The 16,456-nt window shown below is 43.8% G+C and overlaps 1 protein-coding gene across 5 annotated transcripts in view; it reads right to left on the bottom strand.

The window, feature by feature from the left end:
* Positions 1–4,340: 4,340 nt before the first annotated feature.
* Positions 4,341–16,456, bottom strand: part of Ehmt1 (euchromatic histone lysine methyltransferase 1) — a 146,470-nt gene continuing 134,354 nt past the window's right edge. For all 5 annotated transcript variants that reach the window (XM_085681218.2, XM_085681217.2, XM_085681223.2 and 2 more), the window contains 2 exons: positions 5,807–5,982; positions 4,341–5,635 (listed from right to left, as the gene is read on the bottom strand). In XM_085681218.2, the coding sequence (XP_085537344.2) occupies positions 5,455–5,635; positions 5,807–5,982 (357 nt within the window). In that variant the 3' untranslated portion in view covers positions 4,341–5,454. The remainder of the gene's footprint in view (positions 5,636–5,806; positions 5,983–16,456) is intronic.

The raw sequence follows: 16,456 nt of genomic DNA, 5'->3' as shown, positions 1-16,456 counted from the left end.
ATTAATGAATAAAGAAAGTGCTTTGGACCTATAGCAGGGCAGAACTTAGCTAGGCAGGGAAAACTAAACTGAACGCTGGGAGAAAGGAGGCAGGGTCAGAGAGAAGCCATGTAGCCCCACCGGAGACAGTTATTGGAATTTTGCCGCTAAACCACGGCCACGTGGTGATACACAGATTAATGGAGATGGGTTAAATTAAGATGTTAAGAGCTAGCCAATAAGAAACTAGAGCTAATGGGCAAAGCAGTGATTTAAAAAATATAGTTTCTGTGTGATTATTTTGGGGCTAAGCAGCCAAGAACCAACTAATTCTGCTCAACTCCTGGTCCCTTCACATCCTCCCCTTACCCTTGCAGCACCCTCCCAGAAAGAAAACAAATCAAAGCAAGTGAGCAAACCAACAAAAAGAAAAAAGAAAAAAAAATCCTCTTTGCTTCTCTTCCTTCCCCACCTCTCCTACACCTCCTCATCTGTCCTGATGGCATGGGGGGGGGGGGTGTCTCAGAGTGTCATATAATTAGTATACCCTTTTGCCTTACCAGCTTTACTAGGATATGTTCATTGCAATGAGTCACTGGTCTGGTTCAAGGCCTCTGACTTCTGGCACACCATCATCACTGGATCCTCACAAGAACTCTGGGATATCCTGTGGCTGCCCTGAGTCTTGGAGATCCTGCGGTCATTGTACCACAGGACTAGTCCCTTCGCAAGCTCCAGCAGGTCCTAGATAGGGTAGATGTTAGGGTAGGTCAACCCAAGGCCCAGCTGTGGACATAGGTGATAGCTGAACTGGTCAGTCCATGACCTCAGGGTTGGTTCACCCTCACCTGTGTTGAGGGGTGAGGCCAGCTCTCTTGCTGTAGTGCCTATTGAGAGGCAAGACCAGTTTGCCCAGGGCCAGAGATATTTAACATTTTATAACATGTGAACAAAAGTCCACTAATGTTGATTTAAAGGTCAACAAAATCATGTAACTGTTTTGTTTTTCAAAGGTTTTTCTGTATAGTCCTGGCTGCCCTGGAACTCTTTTTGTAGACCAGACTGTCCTCCAACTCACAGAGATCCACCTGCCTCTGCCTCTGCAACTGGTAGTTTTTGCTTTCTGAGGGTCAGAGGTTGACAGTTATGTGTGATTTTATTATGTAAAATTACAATAATAAGACTATAATACTTGTATATAGCAAGACAATAAGGTATAGAAAAATATAGTTTGGGAATAAGCATTGGTCACTTGGGGTTCTACAAGGGTCAATATACTTCTGCTACAGGCAAATGCTCTTTTGTAGATCTGGGGCTGAAGCTCTGTGGTATGTGTTTGGGCCCTAGCATGACTAGCATGCACGTATGATAGTGTAGCCATAGCAGCACATAAAGCCAACACACTACATGATTAGCCAATCTACTTCCAATAGCCATCGCAGACAAACAAAAACACATACACCTGGGCAAGAAAGTTCAGGGCCACTTTATGACGGCAGCTGAAACCAGGAAAGACTTAAACACACATGCACGTGAAAGTGAGTAACTAGAATCTCCTGGGAGAGGGGGAGGATGGAAAAGATTGCTACAGTGGTGCTCTACAAACAAGAGCAGAAAACCCAGACACAAAGCAAGTTCACATGCACGGCTGACTTTCATGAAATCTAGGACAAAACAACTGATAGAAGTCAACACGGGAGACGACCTGCAGCCGTCTAGGAGACAAGGTATTTACTGTGTGAAGAAAATGATAGATCACCTGGCAAAAACATGTAGCTTGAATATGTGTAGCCGGAATGACAAGACTTATGGTTAAAAATCTAGAACACCATGCCTTGGCAGAACCTTGTCAATTTAGTTAGCACACAGCATATGCTGAACCCCACTTGTAGCCAAGAGCAAATTTTAAAAATATGGTAAAACAACTGCTGCTGGAGAACATCTTTTATGATAGTGTAGGTAGGAGCCACACAGAGGAGCAAGCCTATCACCCTAGTGAAGAGGCTGTTTGGGCGAAAACGGAAAACAAACAAACAAAAAAATTAAAGGCCAGTTGAAACAACTTAGTGAGACCTCAAAATAAAAATAGAGAGGAAGGTGATAGAGCACTTGCCTAGGGAAATGCCCTGGGTTCAGTCTGTGTCCTCTTCTCCTTCTATGACATGGTTGCACTATGTAGCCCTGGATGAACTGGAATTTGCTATGAAGACCAAACTGGTCTCAAATTTACACAGATCCGCCTGCCTCTACCTCCCAGGTGCTGGGATTAAAGATGTGTACCACTATGACTGGCCCTGGAGGTCTTTCTAAGTAGACTATACAATCAGAATGATGTCAGAGACATACTTCATGACATGAAAACTTAAATTCAGATGATATAAAATTACAGCATATACAAGGTTCGTAAAAAATCAGTGAGACATAGCACAGTGAAATACTGTACAGAGGCAGTTCACAGGAAGGGGACATAAACCTACAACAAACATTGATGTTACCAATAATCAAAGAAGTGTAGAACAGCATACTACAGTATTTCCCTACAGACAATGAAATAAGGATGATGTGTACCCAATCCATTTTGAGGCAGTTTGGTAATAGATTCCAAAGTTACGGTAGATAGATAGATAGATAGATAGATAGATAGATAGATAGATAGATAGATAGATAGATAGATAGTTGGATGGATGGATGGACGGACGGACGGACGGACGGACGGACGGACGGACGGACGGACGGGCAAAAAATCATTGGCATTTACTGGGAAATATAGAATTACAATTCAAACTCATATGAGGTCAATCTTGAGCTGTAAAGGCAATGTAGGGAGTTATACAATAAGGGTTTGTGGAAGTACCCCACCAGCTAGGCAGAAATTCTAAACTGCAGATGCATCCTGATCAGTTAGTAGGGGCCTTCCAGACAAGAGATCTTAGGTGCTGATCAAGCCTTTGGCTAAACTTTGCAGGATATGTTCAGTCCTTACATCCTTTGACAGGTCTTGCTTTATGTAGCTCCATTTCCTAGCACAGCACAACATGTAACTCATTCCCTTGGAATGATTTGAATAATAGTCCCCATAGGCTCATAGGCAGTGGCATTATTTGAAAGAATTAGGATTTGTGGCCTTATGGAGTAGGTGTGGCCTTATTAGAGGAAGTTTGTTACTGTGGCGTAGGTTCTGAGTTTCAAATGCTTACGCCAGGCCCGGTGTCACTCCCTCTTCTTGCTGTTTGCCAATCCAGATGTAGAACTCTTGGCTACTTCTCTAGCACTATGTCTGCATGTTGTTGTCATGTTTCTCCAAATGACAACAATGCACTAAACCTCTGAACCTGTAAGCCAGCCCCAGTTTTCCTTTATAAGAGCTGTCATGGTCACAGTGTCTCTTCATAGCAATAGGACTTTAACTAAGATACCCTCACCCAGTAACAGGACTAGTAAAAAAGACAAGGTACAGGATTCTTTCCAGCATAGTTTTTATTAGTGGGACCTTGGAAATAGGCCCATGTTCGTCAACAGAAGTTTAGGTACTGTGTGAATGCTGCACGAAGCACACAACATACCCCACAGCACACAAATTTGATTTTACCAAAATGGGCACCTCTGTCCTGAGAGAGGTGTTATGTAGGTGTAGTATTTGTACAGAACAGGCAAGGAAGTCTAAGGAGGAGAGTGCTGGGGACTTCTGCACAGCCCAACTCCTCCTCAGGGCAGTTAAGAGACCCAAGCTCCTCTGGGAGAAGTAAAGCTAGCCTTTCCTCGGGTCTGCCAGTACCCCATCTGCCCATAGCCATCCCACAGCTGTTGCCAGTAATGATGCAAGGGCCACAGACTGAACAGCATGTGGGTCCAGGTACCCTATTTTATCATTTATAAAGTGAGACAGTTGTCTTCCTTTTAAAAAAGGCCTGACTGAACAAACTCCATGCACTGAAAGGCAGAGCCTTTGATCAATTTTTCATTGAGTTTACAAGCTCTCCTGTAGTGAACAATACCAGACTTGCATGGAGCACAAAGAGGCACTGGTGAGTCTAGGGTTCCCAGGGAAGGATATAGGCATCACTTGTCAGCAGGGAGGAAAGAGCTCCAGCTTTGCCTCCTCTATCCTTGCTGTGTCCCAATGAAGACTGTCACATATGAGGACTCACCTGCTCCAACGGCCTTCAGAATGGCTTTCAAACTTGGGAACACTGGACATCAAACACATTGACAAACATGGACACATGCAGCTCTATAGCCTTCGGGGTGGCAGTGGGTCTGGCAGACTTCCAGAAACCCATATAACTCCTGAGCATAGCACCCAAAGTGGAAAGGCTAGGGATTTACAGAGACCAGGGAAAAGAATGTGTCAAAAGGAAAACTCCATTTAAAGTACTTTTTTATTGATTTCATTGAAAACAGAACAAGAAATGGTCTGAGCCAAAAGACTGCTCTTAAAACTGTCAAAAACATTTTAACAGAAAAAAATAAACATGACTGCATTATGAATGTTTTAGAAGAGTCACACAAAAAAAACCCCACTGTCGCTGCACTAATTACAGTATTTAGAAAGGTATATGCCAAAAAAAAGTACATGACCTGCCAGGCCATCACACAAAAGGTGACGGCAAGTTTATTCAACTACAAGACTAACATTTTAAAAAAGTTTTTCCTGCACTTTATTCTAAAATCATTTTGTTCTCTTTTTACAGTTGATAGTTTATTTTCCCATGGTGAGTAGAAACCACACCAGATTCAGCACCGTTGTCTGTGTTTTGTGTTTTTATTCTTTGTTTGTCCTAATGTTCGGTAATGGTAGAAAACAAACGAGTTTATCCATCATCATAGCATGTGGCTTAGAAATCAACAAAAGGTGCCTGCGTCAACGGAACTGGCTGGGGCCAGTGCAGGGTCTGCCTGCAACCACCAACCTGCTTCCTCGCAAAGAAACACCATTAAGAGGCTTGATATATAGGGTTAGATATACGATTTCTTTAAAAAGCAAACCCACATTTCATCAAAGTGAGTGGTGGGTCAGCCAACCTCTCCAAGGCTGTAAGGGAACTAGTGTCCTCTGGTGGCACCTGGGAGCTGGTGCCAGCAACACAGGCTGTGGGCAGCAGGTCTAACGGAGCAGCTTGTAGGTGACGGTGGCCTTGGTGAGTGCTTTATAGGAGCCTGACCAGACAGTATACAAACAAACCTGGCAGTGGAGCAAGGACCTCAGAGACTGGAAGGAGAAACGGGAAGCACTGCAGCGACAGAGCCACCACCAGTAACTCACAAGTTATGCAACATGGAGTCAGGTCTCTGAGGTGAAGGACCAGAGGAGTGCTCTGGTCTGAGCACTGGGCCAGCTGAAACGCCTCAGGCCCAGAACATTCCTGGTAGGTGTCCACACCTCCAGCTCCTCTTGGAAATCTTGTGCAGATTTTCCTCTCTACATTGTAGTCGCCAAAATGTGATTCTGAAGGTCCCAATGGCCCCACTGGCAATTCATAAGGGGTCAGCAGCAGCTGCAGAGCTGGTATCCGGAAGGCCATTCTCCTGAGCCTCCTGGGCTGCACTGGCTTGCCGCTGGGCCAGGGCTGCGCTGGAGTGTCGACACTTGGGAGAACCACACCGGCAACTGAAAAGCTTGCCCTTGACATCCCAAAAGCGTTCCCCATAGTCGAACCTAGGGAAGCAGAACTCAGCATTTCTGTGTGTTAGACACAAGTGGCAGGTGGACTATCCCAAGTGCCCCTGAGCCATCCCATCTAGGCCCAGAACCCTACATGTTGAAAGTCCATGCATGACTAGGAAGGCAGCAACCACACCCGCCCAGTCAGGGTCATGCTGTACATACCCAAGCTGCTCCCCAGCCTGGATCAGGCGGGTACTGAAGAAAGCGATCCTGGGAAAACGCAGGTCCTGGTGTGACATGAACACACGCACAGGCACAAGGTTGGGCTCGCAGTGATGGTTTATGAACCGGCTGACATTCCCATAGAACCGAGCATCAATGCAATATACCTCTCCATCCTGTGGGGTAAAAATGCGAAAGAGTCCATGATAGGCTTCAGCCAGTAATCAATCAAGAATATGTCTTTACCCTAGAAACCAGCACTGTAGACTTGAAAACCTGGACCTGAACAGTGGCTCTGCCAGGATTGAAGAACTTCCTTCTGTGGCTCAGTGACAACTTAGCTCAGCAAAGCAGACTGAAGGTAGCCACAGGCCATGCTACACTAAATCATGCTCCAGAGGTAGGAGCACCAACCTGGGACTCAAAGGAGTACAGGTTTCTATGTGTCCCTGTCCTACGACTCTGCCTAGATTCTGTGGTTGCTTCCCAGCAGACGGGGACTGTAGTATCAAGATTAGCTGAGAGGGTTATGCTAACTCTTGAGCCATTTAAACAGTTGTCTCACAGAGTTCCTGTGTGTGAGAAACTGCTGTGGTATGGTGACTATTTCATGGCAAAGCAGACCTTTGCTGAAAAGGGCAGGCCTAACATGCAGAAAAGACCTGAAAACTGTACCATGACTCTAAGGAGCTGCCCAGGATGAAAGGAGCATTTTGAGGCCTTAAGACATGTCTGGGCTGGCCACACTGCACATCCAGAGCTTGTTGTAGAGGCCATCCCAAGCTATGGTGCTTGGGTATGACAGTCACATAGCCACAGTATGTAAGAGGGAGAGTTAGAGAGGAAAGCCAGATATGCTGGAATAACTCTGTGAAGTATAAGGCCCAAACAAGAGCCTGCTACAGACATCTGGGCACACCCAGTAAACACACTCAGAGTTCAGGCAAAGGTCAAACACAAATCAATAATGGGAAAGTCTGGGTCTGAGATGGGTATCTGAAAACCTTCATTTTGTAACTTCAAGACCTGCAGAAGACAGAATGGTGGATATGGATGTGGATGAAGCTACAGAGAAGCCTAGCCTCTGAAGGAAACAGTTGAGAGCAGGCATCACACATGCTAAAGGTATTTCCACAGACAAAGAGTCCTTGGGCTTCCAGAGTGGGTCCAGTCTACACACTAAAACCTCTGGATGACCTGGCCCATACTGAAAGAAGACACTGAGCTGACTGAAAGCAACAGACAGTTGGACAGCGACCAGAACTGCACATGAATAGCAGAGCTCGAATCTGAAGCTGGACTTAAAAAAAAGTCAAAAAACAAGAAATCCTCTGTGTGTATGTGTGTGTGGCGGGGGGAGGAATAAAAAAGTTAACATTAAGAATACAAATGAGCTGGAAGGTGGTTGTGCACGCCTTTAATCCCAGCACTCAGGAGGCAGAGGCAGGTGGATCTCTGTGAGTTCAAGGCCAGCCTGGCCTACAGAGCTAGTTCCAGTCCAGGACAGGCACCAATGCTACAGAGAAACCTTGTCTGGGGGGTGGGGTGGAAGGCACTGGATGGTGGTGGCACATGCCTTTGACTCCAACACTCAGGAGGCAGAGGCAGGCAGATCTCTGAGTTCAAGCACAGCCTGGGCTACACAAAAAAACCCGCCCCCCAAAATAATACAAATGAGCCAGACATGGTGGCACACCTCTAATCCCAGGAAGCAGAGGGGGGCTGTTGAATTTGAGGCCAGCCTGGTCTAAATAGTGAATTCCAGGACAACCAGAGCTACATAGTAAGATCCTGTCTCTAAACAAACAAACAAATAAACAAGACTGAAAAGCCAGCTAAGTCTAACCTAAGACAAACCAGGGATGTATGCGACGCTACATACGGACAGGAACTGCTCATGTTCTATACAGCACAAAACCGCAGAATTTCAGATTGCAATCACTACAGAGAAGGGCAAAGTCTGGGCAAAGAAAAGGAAATAATGAAAGAATCAAGTGGGATTCTAATGAGGATCTACTGGCTATTTAACTCTCCTCTACAGAAAGGAACAAGACCCCAGACTGTAAACCACTGAACAGAAGAGCAACAGCAAAAGTAGCAAAGATGGAATCAGCCTCAATGTCCTCAAAATACTAAGAGAGACTCTATGTGCTGACGACTTCTGTACTATCCTGGCGAGTGAGGAAGTCAGGGTAGAGAAACTATGCCACTTTCTGCATAATCACAAAAGAAATAAGTACCTTCATTTTTTACAAACAATGGTCTTCTGTTGGGAACAGTACCATGACTCAAGAGTCCATCCCCCTTTAAAGGTCCTTATTTGAAATTCTCAGCCCACAGTGATAAAATCAGGAAGGCCAAGAGTTCTAGAAAGGTGACCGCGGCTGAGGCAAAGCCTGAGTGCAGTGAGTGCACTCACAAGAGAGACTCCCAAGAGCTCCTGCCTCACAGGGACGCAGTGAAGGCACTGGCTATGAACCAAGAGATGGCCTTCACCAGCACAGAGCTGTGAGGAACAGGGTAAGTGGGTGTCAGTGTTTGTGACAGCAGCCAGAGAAAAATCCAATATCCGGTAACAGAACACAGAACATGCAAAGAAGCACAGCTTTTCTGAGCAAGATTTTAATATAGTTTCTACTTTTAGAACACACAAGTCTCTTGCATAATGAAAAGTCTGATAAAATGCTTGGATAGCATGTATGAAATCCTGAGTCCAATCTTTCAGCACCCCAGTACAAACAAACAAACAAAAACCAGTCATTTTATTTTTGGGAGTTATGATGTTTAAGGTAAAAGGCACTGTCATCAAACCTTGCAGTTGTCCTCTAACAGCAATATGCATTATGAACACCACAGGTTTTGATTTTACTATGTGAGCCCAGACTGCCTTCAGCACAGGTGCTGAGATGGTACAGAAACATGTGTTGCCATGCCTGATAAAAACACAAATTCTTAAATTTCCAAATCTGCACTAAGTAAAACATTAACATAACTGCATATCAAACTGGTAATATAACTGAAGAGAAAGACAATTACAATACTTCAAGTCTTCAGTAGAATATATCCTAAGAACTAAACAACTGCAGAGGGCAGGATGTGCCCCCAGCATGTATGGGCCCTAACATTGGCAAAGCTATTCTGATACAAACTTTCAATAACCAAGATTCTATCTATAGGTAAGAATAAGGCAACTCTCAACCTGAGCAGAGAAGCAAACCACCTAATGGTCATGTATCACACTGGTGACTCCAGCTATGACTCCACAGTTGAACACAAATTTCAGCATCTTGGCTAGATGTGGTGGTACTTTTAATCCTAGCCCTTTGAAGGCAGAGAAGGATCTACGAGTTCTAGGCCAGACAAGATTACAGAGCGAGAACTTGTTTCAAAGGTCGGGGGGGGGGGGGCGCAAAAAAGAGACTGGAGATATTTGCCCAGTGGTTATGAGCACTAGATGCTCTTCTAAGGGACCTGGGTTGACTCCCAGTTCCCATGTAGCAGTTCACAACTGATAGCAACTCCACTCCCTAAGGATCTGGTACCCTCTTCTGATCTCTGAAGGTACCAGGCACACACACATACACACGGTGCACAGAAATACAATACACACAGGCAAAACACCCACACATATAAATATTTTTGAAAAAAAAAAGAAAAAAATGAACACCTTAGCAGATTTTCTTCTCTAAAATCTATTCTCATAAATAAACAGGAGTCTCATTAGAAAAAAGAGATTGTAAGTGTGAGGCTAGGTTAGACATAGGAAGGCTAATAGTGCCAGAAAACATCAAGACAGGTAAGAGGTCTGTAGGATTCAAAACAAGAGCAGTATACACATTAAAATATTAAAAAGAAGCTGTAACTGATCAAAACATTCCAAGTGTGTGTGTGTGTGTGTGTATGCAGAGAGAGAGAAACATGATTTATATCAATATTCAAAACAAAAGGGTGATGGTACACACCAGTAATCCCAGCACTTGGAAGGTAGAGGCAGGAAGATGGCAACAAGTTCAAGACCAACCTAATCTAGATAGTGCACTATCTCAAAACACACAAAAGGGGGGGAACGACAAATTTCCTTTACACCTGGCAAGTTTTCACCTCTGCCTCATTCTAAAAATCGACAAGCACCTGGTCAAGACAGAGTCTCTGCTTTCTCTCAAGGAAGAGCAAATGGCTAGAGATGAATGGGGGAAATATCTGTTTTCCCTTAAAAAAATAAATCTTGGTTGTAGAGATAGCTCTGTCAGTAAAGTGTCAGCCACACCGAGAATCTGAGTTTAGATCCCCAACAGACATGTAAAAGCAAGGTATGTGCCATTGTGCCAATAACCCCAATCTAGCTGCATCAAGAAATAAGGTAGAAAACAACAAGACACCTGATGCCAATATTTGGTTTCCCCACATATGCACATGCACACACACAACATCAAAAAAAAAAAAAATTCCTTTAACAGTCTAGAGAGATGGCTCAGCAGTCAAAAGCACTGCCTGCTTTTCCAGAGGTCCCGAGTTCAATTTCCAGCAAACACCTTGTGGCTCACAACCATCTGTGATAAGATCTGGCGTCCTCTTCTGGGCTGCAGGCATACATACAGACAGAACACTAAATACCAAACAAACAAACAAATTCCTTGAATGAATGTGAACAGCATGTCAGAAGTTGCCAGTGGTGCAGAGATGTCAGGTAAAAGGGGACTAGCCAAGATTCACAGATACCACAACTTTCATTAACACAGCTACAAGGAACAGCGTGCCAGCAGCTGAGTGTTACTGGGGCCTCATTAGACAAGTGTAGGAACATCTGGGGACAGACATGTCCAGATTGGCAGAACCGCTGCAGAGCAATAACTGGTGTTTTCAGTAGAAGAGACAGGAGGCTCTGGGAATGATGCTCTCTTTGGACGCAGCAGGTGTGAGCACAGTGCTGACTAGCTCGAAAGTACTTAGGCGAGCTGGGGAAATGTGGGAGAAAGCTGGCACCAACTAAGAGTCATCATCTATGTAGATAGGAGTAACGACAATGCCTCGGTTGTTCATGAACGTGACCCCACACAAAGACACACACCGGTGAAATGGAGTAAGATTTTTTTTTTTATATATTTAACATTGTATGGGGGGGAAAAAAACAAAGGAAATTAAGCATGGAAATGCTGACTCTGGTGGCAGCATGGGCTTCTACTTCTGGTCATCTTCACTTTTCTGCAGGTCAGAACATTCCCACAGCACACATCAAAAACAAGGCTGCCTTGAAACAAAATATCCCAAGAAATGGCAGCCAAACAAATGCTCTTTTTCCTTGTCTGCCCTTTCTTTTATCATCTAGATGAAAGACTTCTTTAAAATTAGGAAAAGGGCAGCAGAGAAAATTAAATCCAGGAATACCTGTATGAGGAAAGGCAATACCACAGGTGAGAAGATGTAGGTGGCAGGCAGGTGAGACAGGTGTGCAGAATTCCTACAACACAAACTAGGAGAGAATGAGGAATAGAGTGGGCCTGGGTGGGAGCGGGAGGATCTCCTTGCTCAGTAGCAAGAGAGCCTGGATATTTCATTGGAGCCTGATGTGGGATGTCCTTCTAAATATGTATTGCTTTTATTGGTTAATGAATAAAGCTGCTTTGGCCTATGGCAGAAATACACAAAAGGACATCCCATATAACAGGCCCACCAGAGGCCTCAGTAGTTCCTGGTTATCCCATTACCTGCGGCAAGAAATCATTTTTTTTCCACTAGGGTTTTGAAACACCTTGAAGAGCACAAACCATCCACAGAAGCCAAAAGGGAGGGTATTTCCCACAGGGGCCTGGTCAGTGTCTCAAGGAGCCAGGAAGGCTGGCTGGGAGCCTGTGGGCCTAGGAAGGACTCCAGAAGCCACTGTTCTCATCTAAAGATATTTCTGTCCAGAATTACAAGCCTAGATATGACTTCCATCTGGGAAAGCTTCTAACTTTGTACCAAACACTCCTAGGGAAGTTGTGGTCACCCCTCATTGTTGTTGCTCAAAGAATGAGCCTTAGTATACCCCAGAGAATGTTGCAACCAACAAGGGTACACTTACCAGCCCAGAACCCCAGAAGCTGTCCCCAAGCTGGAGAGCCTTGAATGTGCCACTGTTGGGTTTCTCAGAGGAGTTGTCCTGCACTACCCATGCCTGAATTATTTACTGCAAAATACTGAAGGATGAGGACATTGAAGCATGTTTGGTCACTGAACCCAGGTCAGAAACTCACCGAGGCCACCAGCTCAGGCTATAGGACCCAGAGATGAAGGGCTGCTCTTAGGCTTTCAACTCTGCCCTAGGTGCAAGCAATTGTCTATACCTAACTTTGACTCCAGCATACCAACTTCATGCCATTGCTATTAATGCCTGTCTTTTCCAGAACAAGGATAGTGTGGGACCACCATACCTTCTTTGAATGGGCCTCATCAAGATCATTTCTCCTGCTCAAACACACAGACCTCAGCATGAGGAACACATGCTGTGGAACACAATGCACTTGAAGGGTTATCAGGAATCATGTTCCCAGGGGTCTGAATGAAGCAAGAAGATACATGTGGATAGGTTCTGGTCTGGGGACAGTAAATGTGGTCATCAATATGGTGATCAGACATTGTGGGGTTTGATCTGAGCAGGTACAGCAAATAGAAGGTCTTAGTAAACATAACAGCTTTTATGTCCTCTGAATGGACAAAAAGAACCACTGACACAGCATTATTTAAGATACAGATATGTAATGTCGGAACTTGATAAGGATGACCACACACCAGAAGTGATAAGGAAAACAACAGAGGAAGTGATGAAAGAACAGGGGAAAGGCTGGTACTTTATCTGTTTCCAGGGGTTGAAAAAAAGCCCTGGACACTGGCCTCACCCTACAGCCAAGGAATGACAGGGATGACCCTCCTAAGAACTCCTGGACTAATACCCCTTGGTGGGGAAAGTAAATGTTTCCCCTCTAAAAGTATACCCAAGAAATAAGAGGCAAAAATTACACATCCTGGAAAGGGCGAAAGAAATTATCTTTATTCATATGGCACATAATTGTGTATGCAATAACTCCTAATAAATAACCTATAAAAGGTACAAAATTAAAAGGTGAATATGGCAAGGTCAACCAAAAACCCTAACCACTTCCAAGTACTACCCATAATCAGACGAGAAATGAAAAGCAGTACCATTTTAACAGCCATGCATAAGATTTATTACCTGAACAGTGAGGCTCTGCAGACAGAGGAATTACAGACCTAGTGGGTCTGGACACGTAGAGCTGCATTGCCACATTCCTGGGTAGACAAGATTCATGGAACTCCAGCCACGACTGCAGGGCTGCTGATCATGCAGATACCATGACTGACTCTCAGAACTAACACAATCATGAAGGGACAGTCTGAAGTCGGCTACCACTTGCACAAGTGACACTCTGCCACCAAGAGAGTGGCACTGGTGTAAAGGTCAGAAATCAAATAAGGAACAAAGAATGTTTCAGACACAGCAGCACATGAGTGAGGAGTAGGGTCCTGGCCAGCAGTGCCTGGCTGACTAAAATCCTCAGAGACACAATCCCATAGACCACTCACCAAGGTGGACTGAATGCAGGTACAGAGCCAAAGAAAGTTTCTACAGAAACACATGAAAGAAAAGTTTCATGATCTTAGGGGAGACAGAGATTCCTCAGGACAGAATGGACTGAACATTAGCAACACTGGTTGGAGAGATGACTTGGCAGTTAAATAACATTGGCTGTTCTTCAGTGGACCTAATATTGATTCCCAGTAACTATAGTGGTTACTACCATCTGTAACTCTAGTTTCAGGAGATCTGATTCCTTCTCTGGCCTCTGTGGGCACCAGGCACATACATGGTAAACAGACATACATGTAGACAAAATATATCATACACATAACAAAGTAAAACAAAAATTAGTTTTAAAAATACATCTGGTAGGAATTAGGGAGACAGTTCAGTGGGTAAAGAGCTTGTGCAAATACAAGGCACTATGTTCAGAACGTCAGGACACAGGTAAAAAACTGTGTGGGGCAGCGCACATCTGCAATCCTGGAAAAACATCTCAGGGGTATGCTAGCCAACTAGTCTAGGCAATCAGTGAGCTACATTTCAGTAAAAGATCCAGCCTTAAAAAATAAACATATATACAAACAGACATGGTTTGTATACCTTTAACTTCAGAACTCAAGGGGCACAGGGAAGTAGATCTCTGTGAGTCTGAGGCTAACCTCTACAGTCTACACAGCAAGCTCTAGGCTAGCCAGGGCTATAAAGTGAGATTGTATTAAAAACAGCAACAGTGACAGGCTTGGTGGCTCACACCTTTAATCCCAACACTCAGGAGGCAAAAGGCAAGTGGATCTCTGTGAGTTCCAGGACAGCTGTTACACAGAGAAAATCTTGGCTCAAAAAAGCCAAGACAACAACAATGACAACAACAATAATAGAAGGAGGAGGAAGAGGAAGAAGAGCAACAGAAAATCCACAGAAGCTATAAGGGTGTCTAAGAGACACAAAAGAAGTTACTCAATATTATCAACCATCATGAAAATGCAAATTAAGATCATAGTGCATAAATCAAGTATGGTGGTTCATGTGTGATATCCCAGCTTCTGGAAGGCTGAAGTAGGAAGAAGTTCAAGATCACCCTGGCCTACACAGAGAGAAGTAGGATGGATGGATGGATGCATGGATGGATGGACGGACGGACGGATGGACGGACGAACGGACAGATCAAAAGATGCCTAAAATAGTGTCTGGAGGCAATATGGTTATTATTACCTGTAATCTGAGCATAGGAAGGAGGCAGAAGGATCAGTCACTACATGTTTGAGGCAAGCCTTATCTATATTACATGTTCCAAGTCAGGACTACATAGTGAAACCTATATCCAAAAAAAATAAAAAATAAAAAAAAAATAAAAACATAAATATACTTACAACATGTATGTGCATATCAAAAATTTTTAAATAAAACAGTGTTGGGCCAATTAAATGACTCAGTGGGTGAAGATACTTGATGCCAAGTCTGATAGGCTGAGTTTGACTCCCAGACCCAGACCCACAAGATAAAAGAAGAAAGTTGAGTTATGAGTTATGCAAACTGTATGTATGGGTACACACACATACACACAAACCACACCAAAAAAAAATCCATTTTTTTATAAAGGGATTCCTTTGAAACCTCTTTGAAAAACTGGTAGTTTCTTATAAAATTATACGTGTTTACCATGTTTTATGTTGTATCAGATAATATGGTAAAGATCACAACTGCCCAAAGTGGCTGTCTACTCAATGCAGTGTTCATCAGATCCCAGCAGAAGAGTATGTAGAATTTGCCCAGCTGGTTTTGAAACTCTCCCCAAGGTAAGAGTCATGAATTACAGCAATTGAGACTCGGCAGGAGGAAGCCCAGGCACTGAGGACACTTACAAGTCACACTGCTAAGTGGTGGTGAAGAAACAAAAGTGTCAATATGGGAAACCAGTTCAGCACATTGACCTCAGTCTGTGCAGCTCTAAACTTGAAGACAAAACAATTTCTGGAATATTTGTGTTTTACAAAAACATAAATAGAGGCTACAAAAGAAGTTACTCAATATTATTAACCATCTTGAAAAGGCAAATTAAGACCATAGTGCATAAATCAAGCATATATATATATATATATATATATATATATATATATATATATATATCTTAAAGACTAGTAAATATAGTATTTAAAACAAACAAACAAAAACCTCTCATTGAAGAAGGAAGGGAAGGATGGAATGCACTCTAGGACCTGCATCCACACCAGCAACAAGGGAACTCTCACAATCAGTCCAGCGTGGCATGTATCATCTGAATGCCTGGAGCCCATGGAGGCCAGAAGAGGGTATCAGATCTGTTGGAACCAGACTTAACAGTTTTGAGTTGCCATATGGGTGCTAGGAATTGAACCAAGTGCTCTGGAATATTGGGCAGTCAGCTTTGCAGTCCCCACAGCTGTTTATAACATAAAACTGGCTTCACAAATGCTAACCTCTTAGGTAACTTAAAGAGTCAGAGTCTCTGGGAAAAATATTGCTGCCATGATTGACTGGCTACATTAGAGATGAGAAAACCATTATTTCTTTACCTATTCACAGACTGTGAGCTTTAGGATGTATTCACTTACTACTTACTATTTTTTAAAATTTATTTGTTTGTTTGTTTTGGGTTTTCAGGCCAGGGTTTCTCTGTGTAGCTTTGGAGCCTGCCCTGGAACTTGCTCTGTGGACCAGGCTGGCCTCGAACTCACAGATCTGCCTGCCTCTTCCTCCCAAGTGCTGGAATTAAAGGCATGGGCCACCACCACCTGGCTCAAATATTATTTTAAACATGGTCTCACCACATAACTCCAGCTGGCCTCAAACTCACAGAGCTCTGCCTGTCTCTGTCTCCAAGTGCTAGAATTAACAGTGTGCGCCACCATGCCCAGCTTTAGAAGTTTTAAATTAGCAATTCCTAAGTTCAGAAACAGTGATGGGTTGAGGTGGTCTTAACCACCTTTCCACTGTCCCCAGAAGCCACTGGAAAGCCTATTCCCAGAGCAGACCAAGCTTGGTCTTCTATTCTCTTCCAATATAGGAAGCTAATACCCTGAGATCAATGGAAA

Source organism: Myodes glareolus, chromosome 21, assembly GCF_982192425.1.
Source record: "Myodes glareolus chromosome 21, mMyoGla1.1, whole genome shotgun sequence".
NCBI classification, from domain to species: domain Eukaryota; kingdom Metazoa; phylum Chordata; class Mammalia; order Rodentia; family Cricetidae; genus Myodes; species Myodes glareolus.
Note: the sequence above shows the minus strand (reverse complement) of the source record. Positions and strands in the feature narration are given on the sequence as shown.